The 23,302-nt window shown below is 37.3% G+C and overlaps 1 protein-coding gene across 2 annotated transcripts in view; it reads right to left on the bottom strand.

Annotated features, from left to right (window-relative positions):
• Positions 1 to 23,302, bottom strand: part of PARG (poly(ADP-ribose) glycohydrolase) — a 79,252-nt gene that overhangs the window by 23,204 nt on the left and 32,746 nt on the right. For both annotated transcript variants that reach the window (XM_026069902.1, XM_026069901.1), the window contains exons 7-11: positions 20,008 to 20,100; positions 17,647 to 17,804; positions 4,200 to 4,279; positions 927 to 987; positions 190 to 265 (exon numbers count right to left, since the gene is read on the bottom strand). In XM_026069902.1, coding sequence (XP_025925687.1) covers positions 190 to 265; positions 927 to 987; positions 4,200 to 4,279; positions 17,647 to 17,804; positions 20,008 to 20,100 — 468 coding nt within the window. The remainder of the gene's footprint in view (positions 1 to 189; positions 266 to 926; positions 988 to 4,199; positions 4,280 to 17,646; positions 17,805 to 20,007; positions 20,101 to 23,302) is intronic.

The following is a 23,302-nucleotide window of genomic DNA, read 5'->3' as shown; positions in this document are numbered from 1 at the left end:
TGTCAGCTAGTTCTGTAACAGGTACATTTGCAAAACTAGATGAACTAGGGAACATTGYAATAAGACTGTTGGATTTTTTTTTTACACTGCATAATATCTTATTTAAATCAATTAAGGATAAACAAATAACTTTTCACAGAAGTATGACAAAAGCATGGCACAAAGCCATATTGACTGTTACACACTTACCTGTAGCATACCATGTCCATTGCTTTCAATAGTGCCTTCATAGGTGACATGCAATCTAGACAGTTTTTTCTGAGATCTTATGATTGGAGAAAAGATATTGTACAGAAAAGATGATTATAGAATCTATGCACACAGACATCCATTTTAAAAGAATCCATTCAAAAACATTAGCTTCTTATACACCCTCGCATAAGGTGGTTAAAAACTGATTAAAGAAATGTATTTGCTATTCAGAAAGGATTTGTTAAGGTTTAACACAGTCAACCCCTCAGTTTCTCCACATCTTTCACCATAAAACCCCAAATCTGAAATTGAAGTTCCCCTTTTTCACACAAGTTTGTACCACCTGAACTTGCTAACCAGTGGGAAAGCTGTAACAATCTTTCTGTAGTGGCTATCACCCATACTTCATTGTATTCCCTGTCATTTCTGAAATCAAGGGACCACTAGTCCCAGCTCCTTTTCCCCACGCAACCAACAGCACCAAAGATGTGTTACTGTTTTAAAAATTCATGTGAGACCTGTTGACTTCACAGGCAACAAACATGCTCAAAACCTCAGAGCACCCAAACAGCTTCTGTCAGTTCACTCACTTCCCTCTGGGCCCCTCTCAGTAACAACCCATACCAAACCTTGTTTCCTGCAACACTTCCAGGACTCGATCAGTTTCTTAAAAATAGGATTTGGCTATCACTAATTTAAGCAATTTCTTTTATTTAATGGTATGTTTGACTTACCTTTCCCAGTCTGGAAAGTCCTGGAGACTCTGCCTTGTAAACGTCACCAATCCAGTAGGTTCTACAGGCAAACCAACCCCAGAGGAAAATACATTAACTGCTAGAGCTTTAGTCCTTAGATTATTTTAACTGGTAAGCTTTTAAAACTACCACAGACGTGGTTACTGGCAGAAATACAAGAATTTAACTTTCCTCAAAAGCAGCTTTGTACCTTCCCCTGACAGCCCACGCTCAAATTGAAAACAGTTAACATGAAGACCAAAATATTCACCTCTCTGCTTCTACTTCCTTTTATTTATGTACTTTGCATCAGTCAAAAGCACTGAAGTGGCTGTAAGACATTACCAATAACCAATATGTCTCCCTTTGCAGTCTGAGTATTTTTCTTTTTCCAGATCAAGGAAAAACTACTTTAAGTGATTTCACTTAAACTATAAGCTTTACTAAAAGGACTTGATAGTTGAGGTGAGAGTAAAATGTGTTGCCACTTAAGAAAAGAAGTCATATATCAGAGATTTGGTCTATCTATTGTTTTCGGTCTACAGGCAATGCACAGAGTACTCAAGCTATGGATAGATGGAAAACCACCTCATATTTCCCAGCAAGCCCTACTGTCTCAGTAAAGACACAGTGTCGGTAGATTCCAAATACAGCTGTTTCTGACCCTGCCCGGATGCTAGTGAAATTCACTGTACTGCAAACGAGGAAGAACTCCTGCACTCAAGAGAAAAAGAGGAGTCATTACTCATTACAGGGAAGATGCACAATCATCTTCTCTCCTTGCTCTAGTAAAGAAAAAAAAAAAGTTCAGTTGTGCTACAGAAACAAAACATCAACCTTTTATTAGGTGACGCCATCCTAACAAAAACTTCATTTGAGACTTATTTCTTTGCTACACTAAGCCTGCTGTATTAGTTTGTAAAAAACATTGAAAAGACTTAACCTGTAAGGCACAAACATATCCTACTAAAAGCATTAAATAACCCTACAACTTTCTTAGAAATCATATGGGTTTAAGGAAAATGAAGGGTTGCTTGCTCTTAAAAAATGTAAACTTTCAGTAATCAAGTGTTTTCCCTCAAGGGCACTGTGTATATCAGTGGTGATATTTTACAAATTAAGCATAGCACAAAGACCAGCTTATATAGGCTCCACTGCATTCTGTTACAAGGAATTCAATTACCATTTATTATAAAAGAGTTATGAAAGTAATTTATAGGGCTGTTACTTGAGTCTTATTAATTCATTATACAGAAAAGAACAAGAAATGGGGTCTTCTAAAGGTACGATGCAAATTTTTAATTCAGATGACTGCATGTGAAAATCTCATTAAATATGATTTGAAATTATAATGTTAAGAAATTTAATACAAATAGTTTCATAAAGCATATTCCCAACAGATTTCATATGCATGGGCAGGGACAGCTGCATAAATTTAGGATTTGGTTTGTATTAAAACATTACTACTCAAGTGTAAAAAAAGCCAGTACACTATACTTCTCAGTCATATACACAGACCATAATTTACTTTTGACCTCAGAGATTTAGTTCTATAGACATTGCTTAAAGTTTGATAGCTGAAACAGCACGTAGCTGCATTTAATTTGTGGCAGAAATATAAATACTGAAGACAGACTGAATCAAGTAAAGGGATTTCCACTTAATAGTTTAAAATTATTTTTCTTTTAAAACAAACCCTTCTGAGAAAACGTGAAGCTAATAGTGAGAAAATGTCACGTAAAGAAAATGTTCTATAATTGAAAAATTACTATAATAAGAGATTGCTGCAGATGCGATGTATGCTACCACAGTATAATCCGTTTATCCCCAATACAATATGTAAGCTCTGATACAGTTCTTTCATAAAAATTAGTAAATTTTGAGAGCTTAGCAAATGTTCAAATTCATGGTAACAACAGAAGATCTGATTAAATACACCAAGGGAAAATATCATGCTAATTTCCAAAAGAGTTGAGGATATCTCACATCTTGCTCTATCACTTATTTTATTTTAACCTGGGAAAACATCACAACAGCTTTCCTTTAGGAGAACAGAAGGGAACAAAATAAAATAACAACATAGATGGGGAAAACTCCTCAAAATTACAAATGTCATAGTCAACGTACAAGATGTGCATACAGCAGGAAATCCAAAACTCCATTCAGATTCTTTTAGTGTGCAACAGAACCTAGCTGTATCTCTGTGATTTTAATGACTACATATGTTTCTAAGTTCCCTCTGCATCCTCATTCTGATACACTGCAGCAAATGGGTGCATATATTGAACACACACATATGTGTGTGTATGTATATATGTGTGTATACATACATACACACATTCCTACACATATCACAAAGAAAAAAGACAGAATAACCTCCATGGAAAAAAAAAAAATTACATGCATCATCTACACAGGAGGAAGCTACACAAATATGAATACCCGTGTCCTCAGCATGCTGGCTCCTGTTAGAAACTTCCATTATAATGCTGCGCTGGAAAGCAGCTCTGCGGAGAAGGACCTGGGAGTGCTGGTGGACACCAAGTTAAGCATGAGGCAGCAATGTGCCCTTGTGGCCAAGAAGGCCAATGGTMTCCTGGGCTGCATCAGGAAGAGTGTTGCCAGCAGGTCGAGGGAGGTGATCCTCCCCCTCTACTCAGCCCTGCTGAGGCCACATCTGGAGTACTGCGTCCAGTTCTKGGCTCCCCAGTACAAGAGGGATGTGGCACTACTGGAGCAAGTCCAGCGAAGGGCTGCAAAGATGATTAGGGGACTGGAGCATCTCTCTTATGAGGAAAGGCTGAGAGAGCTGGGCCTGTTTAGCCTGGAGAAGAGAAGGCTGAGAGGAGATCTTATCAACGTGTACAAGTATCTGAAGGGAGGGTGTCGAGAGGATGGGACCAGACTCTTTTCAGTGGTGCCGAGCGACAGGACGCGAGGCAATGGGCACAAACTGAAACACAGACACTTCCATCTGAACATGAGGAAAAACTTTTTCACTGTGAGGGTGACAGAGCACTGGAACAGGTTGCCCAGAGAGGTTGTGGAGTCTCCTTCTCTGGAGATATTCAAAATGCGCCTAGATGCAATCCTGTGCAACGTGCTCTAGGTGACCCTGCTTGAGCAGGGGCGTTGGACTAGATGATCTCCAGAGGTCCCTTCCAACCTCAGCGATTCTGTGATTCTGTGATTCTGTAGCCATTTCTAAATTTAATGAGATTTAACTCATCCTGTACCTGTTTTGCAGCTCAAAGAAAAGACTAAAGGACATACTTTTTTCTGTGACTCTCCTAAAATAGCAGAAAAGGGTCTTAAGCTTCTCGGGCTTCCTTGGTGATCGTCCTTCAAACAATCTGGAAAACAAAAGTGATTAGGAGGATTTGAGTGACAAAGTGAATAGTAGTTAGGCTACATACAAATTGTGATTTGGTTTTTAACCTTTTTTTTTTTTTTTGACATATTTCAATCAGTACAACTTATGCATACAAGTTGAAAAATAGTCTGCCCCATTAAAGGCAAGCACTTCAGCATTACGCGACGAAGACGCAGAGGGGCTGTCCAGAGGGGTCTTTACACAGCGCAGTACTATGGCAAGCCACTACCTGGTGTCTCCATTGCCATGACCCCAAACTCTAAGGCTTAGCAGCAACCATTTCCTTCACATCAGTTGTGGGGAGATCCTGAGCCTTGAAATCTACACAGGTGCCGGGATGGTACATTCCCCACAGCTACCTGGCAAGCATATTTACACACTTCCCTATGTACTACACTTTAAAGACAGAAGCGCTAAACTGATACCTTCAGGAAAGTATTGTTTTAGTTAGTTGTTCAGATGCAGCAATATTCTTAACCTTAAGAAAAAAAAAGTTTTGTATCTGCTCATACTCTGATATTCAAAACATTTCAAGTTTTGTAGATTATTATTCTCCTCCCTAAAAAATACCTATAAATATACAGATTTTTCTGAATTTCTACAGTCCCAGTAGTGTATTTCCATTATCCTTTCGAACCATACACAGTAAAGTAGTACCCCCTGTACACTTGATGCAATACAGCCTGGAAGAGACTGTCTCCATCTCAATGAAATGCAAAAAATAAGGGGCTGATCTTGGAGACTGGCTTATTTTTCTTTTCACCCAAGTAGTTCCATGGAGTTCAAAGAGACAATTCATATAAAGTAACACATTTGCTTGCAAAATTAAGACTTTAAAGTAACAAAAAGAAAATGAAGTGGGAAAAACAGTCAAAGTCAGGAAGGGCATGTCCCAGTAGTGTTTTTAAAGTGGAACAGAGACAAGTCAGAAGCCACTGACGAGTTACTGTGTGCGGATCAGAACACAACCTTCTCCACATCAACATCACATACATTCTTTAAAGCAGAGCCAGCCTTTAGGAGTGGCAAGTTCATTCACTTGCTAAATTTTGGATGAGAATGCTAAGTGAATGCCTATCTCATTTACACTGATTCCATAATATTAAAAATATAATTTCAATATGAACATCCAGGAAAGCTAACAGGATTTAACTAGTTTATTTGCAACTGACTGGCTTGGATTGAAAAAAAAGTCACCCAGAGCTGAAAACACATTATGTTGAGTCTTCTAGTATCCAAATATCTTACCTACTTACAGAAGAATATAGGCAACCATTCTGTTCTTCAGCAGTTGCACTGTACCAGCACTGTTTCTAAAGAAAAGAATCCCTCTCCCCAACCCCCAAAAGGCTCTATCCACAGGGCTACTATTGGTATTCTGAAATTCATTTGTAAAAATCTAAGCATTGAAGAGAAGCGTCCTATTTTTAGCCATTAAGTGAATGTATTTTTTTAAGGTTACTTGAAATATTTCTACTGCATCATCCATCTTCCAGCAACTTGAACATGCATTACTTAATTTAATTCCTAACAGAGTGACATGGCATTGTTATTGGCAACACATAATGGAATTTGTCTGGAAGGAAGAAGAGTGGGGACTTCAGAAATAATACCCTTAGAGTAAGAAGCTCACTAAAAGATGTCTAATAAAGTGAAAGCCCCGAGGATGTAAGATTTTTTTTTATTTTATTTTTTTTCCAAAAAACAGCCTGCAAATAAAGCAAAAGACACAACATAATTCATTTCCATGCATTGCAATGACAACCTGTCTTTAAAAGCAGAATGCTGTCAGGTAAATTTAGCTTTCTAGTACTGAAATGAACTAGATTTTTTTTTCAACATTTAAAAATTCTTACAAAGTGTTCTTGCTGTAGAGATTAGTTTATCCAAAACCTATATTGTGTGACAAAAGTTAATTTAAAAAAGCTAAAAAGGTCTTATGCTGATTTCATTCTTGGAATAAACATTAAAATGGACTTTAAGAAGGCAAACTCCATAAAATGGTCCACTTTAAATTGGACCAATATGCAACTTCTAGCAAGGTATTACACTTGCAGAACTAATAGTTGGTTTATAAAAGCAAAAGTTGATTATGTGTGTGTACGAGTTTTGTCTAAATGCAGAAATTAACTGTGACCTTTTATCCGGAAGTCTCATTTAGTATGAATCCTTTATACTCATTAATTCAGATATTAGACCATCATGCCTTCACTAGCTTTTTTTTTGCCTCTTCACCTCAAATTGAAATCCTGCTTATGTTGCAAACTCTCAATAGGGAGTTCTTCATGTCACACAGGCAATATATGATTCAGCATAACTGGCAGACTCTGTTCAGAAGTCCGGAACTGGAAAAAACTATGTCTGAAATAAGTCTGATCAAGTTGAAAGGCAATGGCAAGGCAGATGAATTTGATTTCCTCTGTTACAATTATTTACCAAAGTGTCATCACTCTGTCAGTAGAAAATTTAACCAAATAGATACTTAAAAAAAAAAAGTCTGAAGTGTTTAGCATTGACCTGTCTTTTCTTTTGTTAAAAGCCATGGTAAATCTCTTCCTCCCCAGGATCAAAGCTGATTGCTTCTGAAAATCTCATTTTCAAAATATATATTCCCAAAACACTTTCTATAATTAAAATAATCAGAAGGGAGCTGTGTTTCTGTTCTAACCCTAAAACGCTAGGTAAAAACCACAGAACAGCATAAAAGAATTTGGAAAGCCCTGAATTCTGACACACGAATCCCTGTTGTAGAGGGACAACCCACGCAGGAGAGACCGAACAATACAGTGGCACTCAGAAATTATTTGTATTTTGACCTGGTAACTATATGCATCCAGTGTAACTGAACACATCAGATGATCTGCTGCCAGTTTGCACAAGAGCTCCATCACCCTTCTCCTCACAGTATTTACTTTTCCTCCTTATGACACAAAATATGATGCATTTTCACTTTGAAAATCCACCACCACTCCCATTGTTAAATACACAAATTTCTTCACTTTTCAGTTTTTTCAAAACAACAGGTAACAAGAGTCTCTATTAGTGAGCTAGTGGCAAATTAAAGATAGCTGTCTGCAAACATGTTTACTATATATCAGTTTACAATATATAACAAACTAGAATGTTACTTACATATTTTCATACAGTTAGACAGGGAACTCCTTTGTCTTCAACCAGATATTCCAAGCAAAATTGCTTTACATTAGGAATCTGTTTTAAAGACCAGTAAAATCACTGGAAAAATCCCCATGGATTTTAATGGGTTACAGACTAACCTTAAACCCTCATAGTATATAACTATTTATAATAATTACTGATATTAATTCAATTGAATGTGATTGCTTCATATGTTCTTTTAAACCTCCACAGAAATTGGATCATGACAACATCAACAATTCAGGAGGTTTCCAGCTATACTGAAATCAGAAGAAAAAAAGAAGAGTGCAGGAGAAAACTGAGCAACAAACCCCACTGCCAACACATATATATAACCATGCTCTCTTAAGCACAGCACAAAGTAACTGCTCATCTTTATGAACACCTACCTAATGCCACAGTAAAAGCAAGATAATTACAACACTCATATACGGCCCAATCCTGCCCCCAATAATTTAAGTGAAGACATAACACAGAAAAATTATAAAACTTCCACCCTAGAACCTTACTTCTGAAATGATCGAGTAGGCAATATTATCGGAAGTTTTATTTCTGATGCAAATACCTCTATTCTGAAGTACACGGGGACATGAATAATATGTTATATACAATTTTTCTTCAATCTCCAAAACACAGATCATACTGAAAAATACCCCAAAATCACAAGTAGAATCCACATAATCAACTTACTGACAAGAAGAACCCAAGGCCAAAACCCATTAATTCAAATTAAAGAATTTATCCAAGTGAAGTGCACTGTAAATTAAGTGCAAAGCAGTGCAAAGCCCACTTTCTGCTGAAGCGCTTGACGGATGACTTGCAACTGCATACGCAAGCGGGATCTGCTTCGCCCAAGAGGTTGGAACTGGCACGCGGCTAACTGCAACTTAGCAGATACAGGAGCTGCGAAAGCTTGCAGAGCTGATCACCAAGCACAGCTGCAAATTTCTCTCTGGCTCTTCAGCTTCCAAGAAAAGGTGCGGCAGCAATGTTAGTCAAATAAAAGACCTCTACAGAGGGTTACAGAATACTTAGATATTCTGAGGAATAAAGGCCACGGATTCAAAATCATAGAAAGCCGATGCGTGAACAATGTAATAAACACAAAGTAGATGGTCAAAGTAATTGTGGCTAAACAGAAACTTTCCTAGCTAATATTCAGACACTTAATTCAACTGTTCTGAAGAGAAATCCTATATTTGAGAAAGAAAATATTAAAAATACTAAGAACAGATATTGTGAAAGTGTAAAAAAAACAAAAAAACCCACACAACTGAGTTGTGTAATGGGCAGAAATGTTACAAAGCAACAGTTTATACCGTTTCATTATTAATTATTATGAAAACACTTGCAATTGCTTTATATTAGTGTTTTCTTGAAATTTCAAAGTGAAAAAAAGTACTTAAAAAGTGTAATCAATATTCTGATTCTTTGCTCTCTGATTAGTTGCAAACTCAAAGTTTTCTTATTTTCACCTAACATTCTTACTGTAGATAGCAGAGTATAACCAAAGCTCTAGAAAGCCTGCAGGTAAGAGCTTTCAGGAGAGCTTCAGCCTGTTGTGTTGCACATTCTGTTTGCAAAGAGTGCTGCAACCAAAAACTAACTTGGGAATTTCAGCATTACTACACAAGTGTGTTATTTTTTCCAAGAAAAACAGAAGCAAAGAATACGCATCTGAGAAAGACACATAGGAGTAATGCATGCTCACAGAGTGCTTTATAGATTTTTAAAAGCATCTCATGGCAAATCAACAAAGTATTTCAAAGGGTGAATTTCAAATGATGCAACATCAGCTTGATGATTTAATAACATTAAGTGCTACACAAAAATGACCTTGGCATAGATATAGTTTACTGCGGAAAAGCTGAAACATCTTAAGTAAACAGTTTCAAAATATATTGCTTCTGATTAAGGTATAATGAAATACAATAGCTTACTTGTAAAATTTATTTCCAAGGAGTTAAATGATCACTTGATGTTACTCCAAAAACAGGCTTCGGTAATTTTACAAGCAGAAAGAACCATTACATTAATGTAGTTTAACCTCCCAGATAACACTAAGTATATCATAATGGCATTTCCATCCCCAGGCTGAACTTCCTCGGAATGTTTCTTATCAAAGAGTACAATAACATCTTTAAACTGAAATCAACTATCACATGCCTCCAAAAATTGTCCCACTGTAACAATCTGCAAAAATTTGCAGATACATATCATACCGCAAGGCGCTGTATAAACTTCCCATCCACAGATGAATGGCACTCATATATGCTGTTTGCAAATGTGTGGATAGATAAGTCATAGTTATGGGCCCCCCAACCACAGGCACTTGTAAAATCAGCCTGCAGTGCAAATCTGAAGTGCCTTTAGCTTTTCTACTACAGCTGAAGACAAATTGTATTGTTTCTTGCATTTCGGCATGTTCTCGCTAAAGATAACATTGCATCTGAGCAAATACAAAACATTATCAAAAACTCTTTTCCTACCAAAAAAAGTGTAAGAAGGATTTGTAAGAAACAGGTATAAAGAGATGAATTTCACCCAGTAAGGAGACAGAGCAGAGCAAAGGGGGAAAGTTAAGGCAGAAGAGAGAAGACAGAATAGACATTATTTTCAACCTCAAGAAAGTACTAATCACTAAGCAGAGTTTTAGTCTAACATACAGATTGACAGAACACTTGAAGAAAGAATAAAAGAAATATCTTAATTTTTGTAGCCTGTTACATTTCAAACTCATTTGATGCACACATGTAGGAGTGGAGATATTATGCTTGCATATGTTACTTTCAAACTTGTATCACTCTGTAGATGATTAAGGGCAATCTTCATTAAAATGCTAGGCATTCTCAATTGCTAGAAATCTCAATGGGAACTGCTAATATTTCATACTGCTACATGGGACCCTAAAGGAAAACCAATATAGTGTTGCATGGCACAATAAACGAGTCGTTTGGATGACTTCGGTTGCCCTGGCAAGCAAACACAAGCACCTCTACTTTTTCTTGCAATTTTTTTCTTCCCCATGGAGTTCCAAGAACAGAAGAGGGGAAAAAAAGCTCTCCCTTTTTGAAAACTGTATCATATTTGTAATGAAGTATTTGTAGGCTTCGATTTGCAATGCTAGGCACAGCTGACCAAAACACTTTCCTTCAATTTCCTTCTACCACATTATTTGACATTTTTATTCAATTGTGCTCAAAGTAGCTTTAGTCACATGCATATGTAAGACTACGTGTAGATGTCAGATTAGCATATCCATTGTCTAGCAAATGTAGAGAATCTATATGAAATACGTGTGTGTGTATATATGCACACATTTATACATATTTGCATATATACACATGCACTTACTTGCATATCACGATTGCTCACGATAGAGCAATCTTTTTCTCTAAATATGATAGCAATTCAGCCTACCACATAGGAATAACCAGAATTACATCAGTTACCTATATCCTTTGACTGAAGTACTTTCGGAGAAAGCTGTTTCAATTGATTATCTACTGGGTGGGGTCCCCTATACATAAATATTTATTTGCATTTTAAACCACAGTGCTACAATACTAAAGCTACTCGACTTCAGTGAAAAGATGGAACACTGCTCCAGTCAGTTTCTGGTCAAGGACTTTTCATTGGAACAAAGCTGCAATAAACGTTTCATTATTACTGTTTATACTCCCATTATCAAGAAAAATGGGCTACACAATGTTTCATAACTGTTTACGTACTGTATTTTGTGAATACAGTACCTCAGACCATTAAATACTTCAATTACACAAGGTAAGACAAGGAAATCCAAATAGTTTTAAAATGGGAAATTCTTATATCCAATATAAAATATAAACACTAAGTCCTACTGCCATTGAAAATATTTTAAATGAGAACCAGAATGTAGCACCAAATAAAGCATTAATGAAAATGCAGTAACATCTGCTTAAAAATACAGATCCAAAACCCCAAACAAATAAAAAATAAAATGCCCTTGATCTTTTGCAATTTACCAGATCCTATCCTGGCTCAGAAGAGATTTGTGCTAACAGATTATTTAATAAGTTTTCAGAATATCAAAATTTCAATTTATGAATTTTGGACTTTTTATGAATCAAAACCAAAATAATCCAGCTGCGAAAATCTGTCTGGAAAGATGAAAGACAAAATAACCCACTGGGTGACGGCACACAACAAAATGCCATTAGCTGGCTAGATCTCGTATTTATTGACAGCAAGACTCAGCGCAACCTAACACAAGTTAGGTACAGTGACATCAATTCTGTTTTTCTGGTGCCTAGTGTGCCAGTTAACTACATGAACTCTATCTTTCTAAACTACCTTCTATTTCTTCATTTATACAGAAAGTAATTTAGAAGTTTTGAATTCCCTTGGCATCAAGTATGAGAAAAACAATACCTTCAATAATTCAACCTCATAGGCAATCTCTTATTTACCGTCAAACATCACAGTCTTCAACTGTCGTCTTGATGTTATTTAAGAACACTGAACCACTCAACATCCTTATGTTTAATTAGGACTTCATTTTTAGATTAAACAGTGACTTTTCTTTGAGATTTGTAAAAACATACAGAAATTGAGTGATGTAATTTTTTGGTAATCTTCCCTTCCCACACACTCATATTCACTCCTATTGTCTGTGCTTTTTATTTTGGATTTTTGTTTAGGCTGGCAAGTAATTTGGAGCAATGAGGTTATAAGCCTGTTTTTAGAAAGAGTTATTGGTGATTTAGGAGTCTTAAATACATCAGATTTTTACTTAAGATGACATCTTGACTTTGACAAAATCCAGAGATGCTGACTCCAAGTATTCATCACCAGAGAACAGCAAGCTGGAATGTTTTATATTGAGCATTTAAAACGAGACATCCCACGGTACAATTAAATTGTGGACTATATTACCATATTTAGTAATTTACCAAAGGAGTAAAGTATTCAGACATCAATGCACTGTTTTAATCACTAAAGCAAATTAGTTACACAGGACATGTTAAAATTAATTTCCTTTTAAAATTGGCTATTTAAAGAGTATTTCATCATCTACCGTATACAAACATCCAGTTTAAATTTTTCAGAAAACAATACTCTACTTAAAAATTAGTATAACATCCAAGGCTAATTAGAACACAAACCTAAGGCAGGGAGAATGGGCTCAGTTTTTTAGGATCAGTGTCTATAAACACAGAAAACCTAGAATCACTTCTCATAGGAATGATGCATCTCAGCCCAAACTAAGTTCTCACAAAGGCGCTGGACAACATATTCCCCAAAGAATACTCATTAGCATTGCAGAATTGATGTTGTTTATGAAGAGACAATTGCATTACTGCTAAATTAGATTTCAATTCTCCTGTATAAATATACTATACAGTTTGCCCATTTCCTTTCATATATTACACATTCCATAAAATAAGATATATATCTTAACTAGTGTATTTTTCCCTCATTTCCAATCACTTGAAATTACTTTAAAAGCTTGTTCGACAAGACCGAAGAAATTCAGTCCTACTGCAGTATTGGCAGTTCCATGTTGTGACCAGAATACCTCACTCTGTGCCAAAAGATCTACCAGGTATAAGTTATTAGACATACTATCTTTAATTATGAATATGACCTGAATTCCTTTGATGGGAGCTACTACAGATGTATAACATCTCCAGTTTAACTAGCTTAGTTTTTTGAAAGCTAAACAGGGAAGGAGTTATTGTAACTTCTGCAACATTCTTCTACAGCGAAGAACGGATCAGCAGCAGATCAAAGGCACAGCAAAAGCAAAATTGTGAGTCTTTGACAAACCAGTCACCTTCTCAGTCATCCAGAAGACTGATTCACGATCGCAAGAGGGTTCTTACCCCCTTATACCTTGCTTTTACATATATCAAATCTGGTAGTTTCCTAAACTACTAAATCCTATCGAGTTAAGACGCAAGTCTGATAACTCAGTCAATTGGGGGGGGGGGGAGGAGAAAAAAATCCCACAGAACAAAGTCTTGTGTGACAGTGGACTGTATCCCTTTCAGTATCTACTCAAAAATAAATGCAAGAAAACAGTTCAATGTTAACATTAACATATTTCAAAAGAAGAGGGACAACAACCATTTCTTCCCTTTTGAGAAAAGTGTTGCATTAAACAAACTATTCACAAAGAAGATTCATTAGAAACGACACCAAAATAAACTACTTCAAACAGCAGCCAACATCACAACTGAATTGCAGGAACTGCACTGACTCTTCTGAGATCATCTTGCAGAGATCATCTCCACAAGGCGACCTTGGAAGAGTCAGTGCAATTCATGCTTCACGTTCAATCAGCATGTGACTTCTGTGGAAATTTTATCAGCAATAGTGACAAAACTGCAAATTTAACCATGTCTTTCTTTTGTGATAGGATATTTTTGCATAAGGCTGTCCTATCAATTTCCATGTTAAATATTATAAAAATATTTTAGAAGGAAAAAATTGAGCACAGTTTAGTTTGATGTTTTGAACGGAAACAATGCTTTAGGATATTTTGTATGATTTAATGTTTGACCACTGAACAGATGATGTTCTATCAACTAGAATTCATAACCATTCAAGCTTTCAAAGTTAAACCATAAATTCCATTATATCAACTACATTTTTAATGAATTATGTTATTAACGACTTTTAAGAACCATAAGAGGCCCATCCCTGCCAAGTTCAAAAGAGAGGAATTTAACTAAATTAGCAAGTATTTTATTATACAAGCTACTTTCACTCTGCAGCATGATGAGCAATCGAAACAGACACTCAGCATCACAACACGCTATTATTAAACTGGAGTGCTTCAGTGTCAAAAGAGAAGTGTTCCCTCTCCCCCCGCCCCGCTAGCAAGACCATCGTGAAGCACCCATGATTCACACGACGCTAACGCGGGGAATGGCCTTCCTTCCCATCAGCYGCAGTTACTAGCGCGTGCACCAGCATTTAAGCAATGTGCCATCTTCGCTGCACTAACAGGGCCAAGCACTGGCGCACCGGAAAATGCTTAATAGAAAAAAGGGTAAATTCTTGTACTAAGTGTTTGTTGTTTTGTTGAAAAGATTTGTATTGGGTGAGGAGGAGGGGGAAAATCACAATATGCTATTTAATACTGCATAAAAACCTACAGCAGGGAGAAGACTGGCGGGGAGGAGGCAACATGACAGCCTTTTTAACAACATATTCAGAAATGTTAACTACTTAATAACATGTTAATATTTAAGCTTGTATAATGTGACTTGATCAACAGCTGCTGCATAAAATTGAAAAGTCCCAAGAGAGAAACCGCTTACACAGTTGTGTTTTTAACTTAAAAAAAAAGGGACAAAAATTTTATTTTTTCTGGTCTCAAAGAACTGGGGGGGGGGGGAAGCCTGTGATATGAACTTAGGGCATGCAGAGTGGAATTTAAGAACACCATATTTGCTAAAAAAAACAACAAAAATATGCCCCCAAAATGCTAGCACGCGCTCAGTAATTCTGCTCCGTTATGGAACCGTGGCACATGATTTTGTCGTACTCCAAGGAACAAAATACTTCACCCACAGTCATACAGCAGACAAATGGCACTGAGGAAAGAACTAAGCCTGGAAGAAAATGAAGACTGTAACACTGTGGGGAGAAATCTCTTTGTGCACAGTCTCTTATGCCCATCTCTAACCAGAGCAAAACAACAGCCTCCAAAGCCTCTAAATGAAAACATTGTTATAAATGAAGAAAGTCACAAAAAGTATAATTTCTGTCATTGCCTACTCTTTTGAACATATCCAGCTTTGTGAAAGGCTTTTTGTAAAAGCTGAAAATACACACTGCAATGGGCCAAACTTTGTCCTCTTTACAAGTCTGAGACAATAGTTGAAAACGTGGTATTTTATGGTCTTTCCTTACTACCAAAGAGCTAAATTTTCAAGGTGAAAAAAGACAGGATTGACAGAAGAGAAAGAAATGGGATACTGTCCACCCTCCTGCCCTTTCCCCTCATTTTAGATTTAAACTAAGTCAGGTTACATAAAGTAGCATGAGAGAAAATGGTGTAAAATCTTGTAGTAGTTTCTCCATCATTCACTCACTCTAATCTCCTTTTGCTTTTATTCTATCAATCCCTTTTGACACATTCACTCCATTTTATTCACTGTGGGTCACACCTCTATTTTTCATTTTTTATTGTTCACTACTCTGCTCATTAGATTGACACAAAGAATAAATATTATATTTGGTCCAACAAATGATGAAACAAAGAGGTATTAAAAAAGGAGACTACTCTTGTATACAAAACACACATAAATGAGCAAACACTGAGGAAGAGCTGCTTTTAATCCTCAGGAACCAGAGGACATCAGCTTCCTGTCCTTTCTCCAGTTTGGCAGCAATATTCTTGCACTTAAACAAATAAGGGTGGCATACCACCTTAGGTGCCAAGGGTTACCTCATACATAATGTGAGAGCAGGGCCTGAACACTGTCTGCTCTAATATCCATTTTAAAGAATAGTGTTGGAATTTACTTGGCTTATAGCAACTATGCTATATGGGCTAAGAAGCCAAGTCAGAAAAAGAGGAACCAGAATTAGGCAGAAAATCCTGAATACTTATTACTTTACACTGGTTGTTGTCTGAGACTATGGCAGTAAACTATTTACCTCATAACTAGTCAAGAATTTTTAAAAGTAGTTCAAAACATTACGCTGAGTTAACCGTTAACATTACACTGTGTTGCTTTGACTTTACATTGCTGTGCAATGTTCAGAGGATATAAACTTACTCTAGTGATTAAAATTCTCTTTCAACATTTTATTCTGTACTTAATAATAATTTAACAGCTTGATTTATAGTAAGCTTAAATTGCAGAAAAAATGGTATCTTGCAAGTTCTTTAAGAAAATATTCAGCTGTAAGTGCATAGCTGGTGCAGTCAAACAGGAATCTCACCACAGCCTTAGTGTCTTCTTACACTGCTCTGAACATAAATCTTTTTTAATGAATGGCTCTCTACTTTTCATTTGATTTGTTTTTTGAGCTTATGGTGGAAAACATGCTGAATTGTATGGAGCATGAACGTCCACCCCGCACTTCCGGAATCAACATCAAGTCAGCAAACCTTTTCCCAGAATAATTTTCTGGCCTCTTTTCTCTTTTCTGAGATATGCAGTGTAGAGAAACCTGTGCTAGCCTTTAACAACAGCAAGCGCCAAAACCATTATAAGTGCATCAGCATACCCGACTAATTTATTCTGGAAAGTTCCAGCCTAGCATAGCTCTTATGATGCAAATATCAGGTCTGTTGGTTCACAGGTAACACAGTGTTTTTGTAAGTCATTCAATTGTTCAGAGCATATGCGCTACATATGTTAACAGTGGGAAAATAAGAAAAACTGACTGGAATGGAAAAGCCCAGAAGAACAAGAATTCTCTTTTATTTTAAATCTACAAGTGTGTGTGCAAACAATCTTAATCAACAGTGGAGCTCCCCCCCATCTATAACTGAAATAAGCAAATTTAAATAATTTCCAAGTCAAATCTGTGTCTAAACCAGCACTGAGAAGAAAAGAATAAGGGTTTTTTCGGAAATCAGAATATCCTTAATGAAATTCTTGTTATGGTCTTAAAGCCTTTCTAGGCTAACTTGTGGCAAAAAGGACAGGTTTACTTTAACGCATAGTTCTACAAATGCCTTGAACTGCTAAGAGATTGTATAGCCACTAAAGAGGCAGGTCCTGCTGATCTGATCCAACGTGCAGATCGCCACTGCCGACACAAAGGAAACAAACATGGTTGGGGCAACACCGACCTTTACTGTAAGTACATACGGAACACCCCAGGCACAACTGAAATACGTCACTCTTAGATGAAGGGCTACGAGGAGGCAGGGAACTGTATCAGCCTAATTATGCCAGTGCAAGCGTATGGAGGGGGGGGCACAGAGGGGTGGGATGAAATGGAAAAAAATTGGAATATTAAGCATATCTTTTGTCCATAAAATCCTTTCTTATTTCTGAGCGATAACACAGCTATATAGATGTCTTGTCTCTTAAAGATATAAAGGAAAGATACAAAGCGATCTATTGAAATTAGTAACAACGAACTTCTAAAAAGGTGAAAGAAGAAACAGGCTTCTCCCCTAAATGACAATAATATTTCCTTTCAAAGGTTATCAGCTCCATTTACTCCAGAGTGCCATACCTGTTGAAGTTAATATCTGGATAACTAGAATACTCGGACTTCATCTTCGCATTGCGACGTGGAAAAGTGCAGAAAAAAGCATTGGCCAGAAAGCTAGCAATTTGTTCCTGTGACATTGTGATGGAGTGATTCATCTTTTGTTTCAGTAGAGGTATTGGCTACCAAGGGGGAACAAAAAGGGGGGGGAGAAGGGAAGGAGGAAGGGAGGGAAAGAGAAAGAAAAATAATTAGCTTACCGATTTCAAAAGAAAAAACACAGGAGCACAAAATTACATTTGTTAAATTAGAGCAAGAGTAATTTAGGCTATTGGTGGACCCTTAAATCAGCAGCACCATTAAAGTCAAGAACAGTTTATTCAAGATGATTGGGAAAAGCTTGCTTGACAAACTGCAGATTTCTAATCAATAATAATAAGAAAGACCAAGAAAACACAACTTATCAAACAAAAACAGGGAAAATGTGGAGAAAAAAAACAGATGAGATGTTGCAATCCTGGGCAGTCTTAAAATTTGAACTGAAAAACAACAACAAAACCTTTCAGTAGCCATAGAGTTAAGAACAGTTAAGGAATACTTTCAGCTACAATGGCCATACTTTGCAGTTTACAAAGAAAGGTGGAAGTCACTCCAATCATCATCACCCTGTAACTTGCTTTGAATTTTCTCCTATCCTCCCTGAAAAAATAGACCAATAATCTCTGCAGAAAGGGTACAGTTAGCAGTTCTTTGATAATCAGAATGAATAAGAAACACAGTTTCATATTGGTTTTAATTTTGGGAGTTTATTTTACTCTAGACAAAGGCTCTTTAAATAAAAAACAAAGGGGGGAAAAAAAAAACCCAAAACCTAAAGTGGCATTCATCTTCCATTTTATCAGGTTTTAGTCTCCTGATTTGGAATTTTCCCTCACCACATTCAAGGCTTTTTTTTTTTAATACAGAATTTTTATGTGATAATACTAGGAAAGGAAAGAAAAATCAGCTCCTTAGTAAACAGCCCAGTAATGATTATAACAAATCCACTTGATAGTAGGAAAAGAATATGTTCTTCCATCATTCTCCATCGCCATTAGCCTAGCTCCAGGGGAGCCAAGAAGCTACATTTTAGTTGTGAGGACAGAAACTGCTGCTAATTCAGGCTGTTGAACACATGGCCCTATAACTGACACAAAAGTCTTCAAAAAACAAGCCAGAAAGTTCTCCTTCATTCTTATAATTATTATATTCACATTCACTGAATCTCATTCAGCCTTCTGGCTATTTAATTAACAAGCTGTATTACAATGTCTGAGGTCACACAGGTAGAGGGGAAAAGACCCTTAAAAGTTCTAATAAATTCCACAAGCCTACAAAAATAGGCTTTTTTGGATGGTGTTGGATGGTATGTTACACTGAAACATGAAATTTAGCTTTATATTTATTTAGCTTATGAAAGAAATTCTTAACCATTTATACTGCTTGGCAGTACATCATCTTCATAACAAGCATTACTTAATGAACTTAGAGTTTTGTTCTTGACTTTATTATACTCAAACTTCACAACACTCTCAAAAGCTTCCCCCATCAAGTAACGAGGAGAAAAAAAAAAACCTTAAATATTCACACTGTTTGAAATTGTACATCTACTGTAGACACCCCTTCAGCATAATAAAGTAGGGCAAGATTTTCCCTCTCCAGTCCAAGAAAACTGATTTAGAAAACTGTGACAAAGGAGCTTATAAATTAGTCTCAACCCTGCTCGTGTTTCATCACACACTACATCTTCACCTATTTGAGCAGTCCTATTCACTTCAATGGAATTATTCACAACAATAAACCTTTTATCAGCTTTAGTATCTACAGGACTGATTCCTGCAATAACAACAGAGAATTAGTTAAGGGCTGTATGTGCAAAAATACTGTGAGGCTCTAATGAGAATAAAGTATGCTCCAGAGTAAAGGAAGGCTTTATGCAAATAGTACTTCTATGATTAAAAAAAGAGATCTAAAAGCAAGAGTCAGATGTTTTAAGATGACTGAAATATTTCAGTTGCTAAAATTGATTTCAAACCTGAAAAGTTCTATGGTAGTTTCACTGAAGAAAAACAAGAAGCAACTCTAGGGCATAGAAAGCAAGGCGTAACTGAAGTTCAGGCTAAAAAATATGACAGCGAGGGTTTTTGGGTCCTGTCCCCAACACTATTATACCACTGTAGATACGTATTCTCCATTCTGCTCCCTAACCCTCAACTACATTCAGCAGAAGAACTACAACCTTTATTAAGAAACATAACGTGGCCCTGGTATTTTGACCCTAGCCATTAGTTACACTTGCAGAAAATTAGCCTGCCGCAGAGCACCCAGCTAGCTGTATTTACTTACCTGTGTGCAGATATTAGGGAGACAAAGTGCCAACTTCACCATATCAGGAAGAATGGACTGGAACAAATGCTGAGCCTCTGCATCTTCAAGGATCTGTTTAAATAAAAAATAAAAAAAGCTTTTACTCCAGAAATAACAATCATACAAGTTTGTAAAAACAGGACCTGTCCAAAAGAAGCAAGAGCAAAACCTCAGGTCCTATTAGCTTAATGCACATCAGTAGCATTTTTCATCACAGTACCTCATTGCATTTTGCCTCACAATAAACAACAACATTTAAATAGAGCAACAACTCTCTCACAAAAGTTGCTGTTGAGACTATCAAACACACTATCAAACACACTACATAAAGGAACCTTGGAGTCATAAGCAATGACTTATTCAAAATAATGAACCAGAGTCTCAAATGAAATGAATCACTACATAACCACAGAAGTACTGGAACTATTTACTTTAGTTTCGCATTCAGGTTATAGTCTGAGACAAGTACCTATGACACGCTCCTGTTAAGGATTTATGAAATGCACTGCTGGGTCAGATCAAYGGACCTCAGCAACAGGAAATGCTATTTCAGAAGAGCATGCGAGCCTGGCCCCCTTCTGCAGGGCCACTCCTTGCATGTTCCCCTGGCCCCACAGCTGTTGGGTTACAGACATCAAAGGGCACATCCTGCCTGTGCCATCAAGCGCCCATGTGCTGAAGTTGCAGCCTTTTCAGGCTCTTCTCCCTAAGATAGCTGACCCCTCCCCATGACTATTTTAGCTGTCCCTCTTTCTACCCGCTCTAACGTTCCTCCTGAGGTTTAGAGACCAGGACTGACACAACACTCAAAACATGGGCGCAGCGAGGTCTCATGCGGTTTTTCAAAGTTTTCATGCCCAAGACCAAGTCACATCAAGCCCCTCTGCCCTATTCCCTGGCACGCTATTGGCGTATTGGGCTGCCAAAGCACACAGAGCCCATGCTCTTCAGAGAGCTGCCAGTGGCGAGTCCAGGATCTGTTTTCTAAGTTGCAACTGCCAGTTCTAAGCTCAACATCATGTAACTAGGTTTTAGACGAATCTTCCTCCGAAAATTCAAATACCATGCACTGCCCTTCATTTGGAGCTCATCTGCCATGTTTTTGCCCTCCTGTTCAGGTTTGGCAAAGACCTCCAGAAGGCTCTTCCATCAATGTGGGATTTCAGTACCTGAAGGCCCTCTGTACTAGCTGCAAGCTTGGAGATTTCTCTCCTCACTACCTTCTCTAGTTTATTAACAAAGATACTGAATAAATCTCATCCCAGCAGTCATTCCTGGAGGTCACCACTACTGGCTCTTCTCCATCCTGAATAATGACCATTAAAACACAAACCCTTGCTTTCCCATGCTTTAATCAGCTTTCAAGCCATAAAAAGAATTGGAGAGATTTCTTCCAATCCCATGGCAACTACCTTTCTCTACTAAGAATTGCTGTGGAACCTGGACAAAGCTTTTTTTTTTTTTTTTTGGAGGGGGGGTTGGGGAGGTAAGAAAAAGAAAGAAGGAAAAAGAAGCACCCTTCCCCTCAACATACACACACATGCAATATCCACTGGATCTCCTTCCTCCACGTTTACAAACACCTTCACAGAACTGCAGTAGGGTAGAAAGGCAGGGTTTTCCTCTACAGAAGCTGTGGTCTTTCCCAGACTCTGTTTGTCCATGTGCTCATTGGCCTTAGTCTTTAATAAAGACTACTGCCTCACCAGGAATGGATGGCCAGACTTACTGGCCTGTATTTGCCAGTATCCCCCCTCTAGAGCCCTTTTTGTAGATGTGAGATACACTGTCCAGCACAAGAGTTTTCTGGCACAGTGGCTGCTCGTAACAACAGGTTACTTTTGCACAATTAGTTCTCTTCCTTTTTTGGAATTTTAGTTTTCTTTCCCTTCTAATACCACTTCTGTTCATCCATGAACACTTTAACATGCTTTCAAAAGACACAAAGGCTCCTTTTGGTGGACAGCACTCTTCTAAGGAAAGCTATGATACATCTATGCACGGGAGGTAGTGAAGAGAAAAGCAACATAAATCAGTGCAGTTGCAATACACCAAGCAACACAAAAGCATGCCATATCCTCAGAAGTCCCACATTCTGCCATATGAACAGGCTGCAGTATGATCAAGGAGAGAAAAGCACACTCTCCATCTTCCCAGGCAGCAGTGCAGTTTGTCTTCATCTAGGGACCCATGCACCAGGTATGACTGACTGTTAGATCTGCATATTGCATTCAAGGCAAGAAGTAGAGAGAAACTGGACTGCTTTCCTGAGAATGTGCAATCTGCAAAACAGCAGGGGAATGGAAGACAAAGATTAGAGTTCAGTCTTCTGCTTACTTTTTTTCCCCATATCCAGTGAATCTGTACCTGAGATGACTACCTTTTACCAGCTTCTGAATTAAAACCCTCCAAAACCTGAAGCTGGGCTTTAAAACCAAAAAAAAAAAAATACTAATTTTGAAATAAAATTGTTAGAAAAATTGGACATGCTACTGATTTCACACAAAAACAATAGTAGATAGAATGGATGAAATATCATAAGGGTATTCACTTCAATCTTTGCAACATTTGAGACTGAAATCACAGAAAGTGATATTTTTGGTCATACAATCAAAGCTTTATAATTCATTCTTCTATGGAAACTTTTGCACAGACTTCAGAGTATAACAGAAGATTCTGGCAGTTTTCTTGAGAAGAGGAAAATAAGATGCTTCCTTTCCACAGCATACTGTTCCCCATAAATGACAAGTTGAAAATACTGTCTGAAAGCTAACAGCTTAGGTTCTCTACATGATCATTAAAGTGACTATAGAAACGTCTCTGTTCCATTCCATCATGTTCCAAGGGATATAAAGGGATAAGGGTGCTTAGGAAGCTAAAAACAAGAACAAAAACAAGACAAAAACATACAAACAAAAAACCCCMCACACAACCAAAAGCTCAAAGGACAAACAGCTTGGGCAGGGGAAACAATCCCAATATCTACAACAGTAACCCTAGTTATTTTCCATGTATTATACATGCTGCTTATGGAGAAATATGAACAAGGTTTTAATTTAAAAGTTTCAACTGAAATAAAAACTTACAGAAAGCAGCAAGCCTAGGTAATCTGAAAGTCATTTCATTTAGCAGAGGAGGAATCCAAGTAATATATACCTTATTACTAAAAAACAGGTTTTGTCTGTTTGTTTTTAATGTTAAAGAATGAACAAGATGCTTATCTCTCTTCTACAGTTGTTGGCTGCAGGTACACTTACATTTTTATACAGTATAA

Source organism: Apteryx rowi, unplaced genomic scaffold (genome assembly GCF_003343035.1).
Source record: "Apteryx rowi isolate R43461 unplaced genomic scaffold, aptRow1 scaffold_30, whole genome shotgun sequence".
NCBI classification, from domain to species: Eukaryota; Metazoa; Chordata; class Aves; order Apterygiformes; family Apterygidae; genus Apteryx; species Apteryx rowi.
Note: the sequence above shows the minus strand (reverse complement) of the source record. Positions and strands in the feature narration are given on the sequence as shown.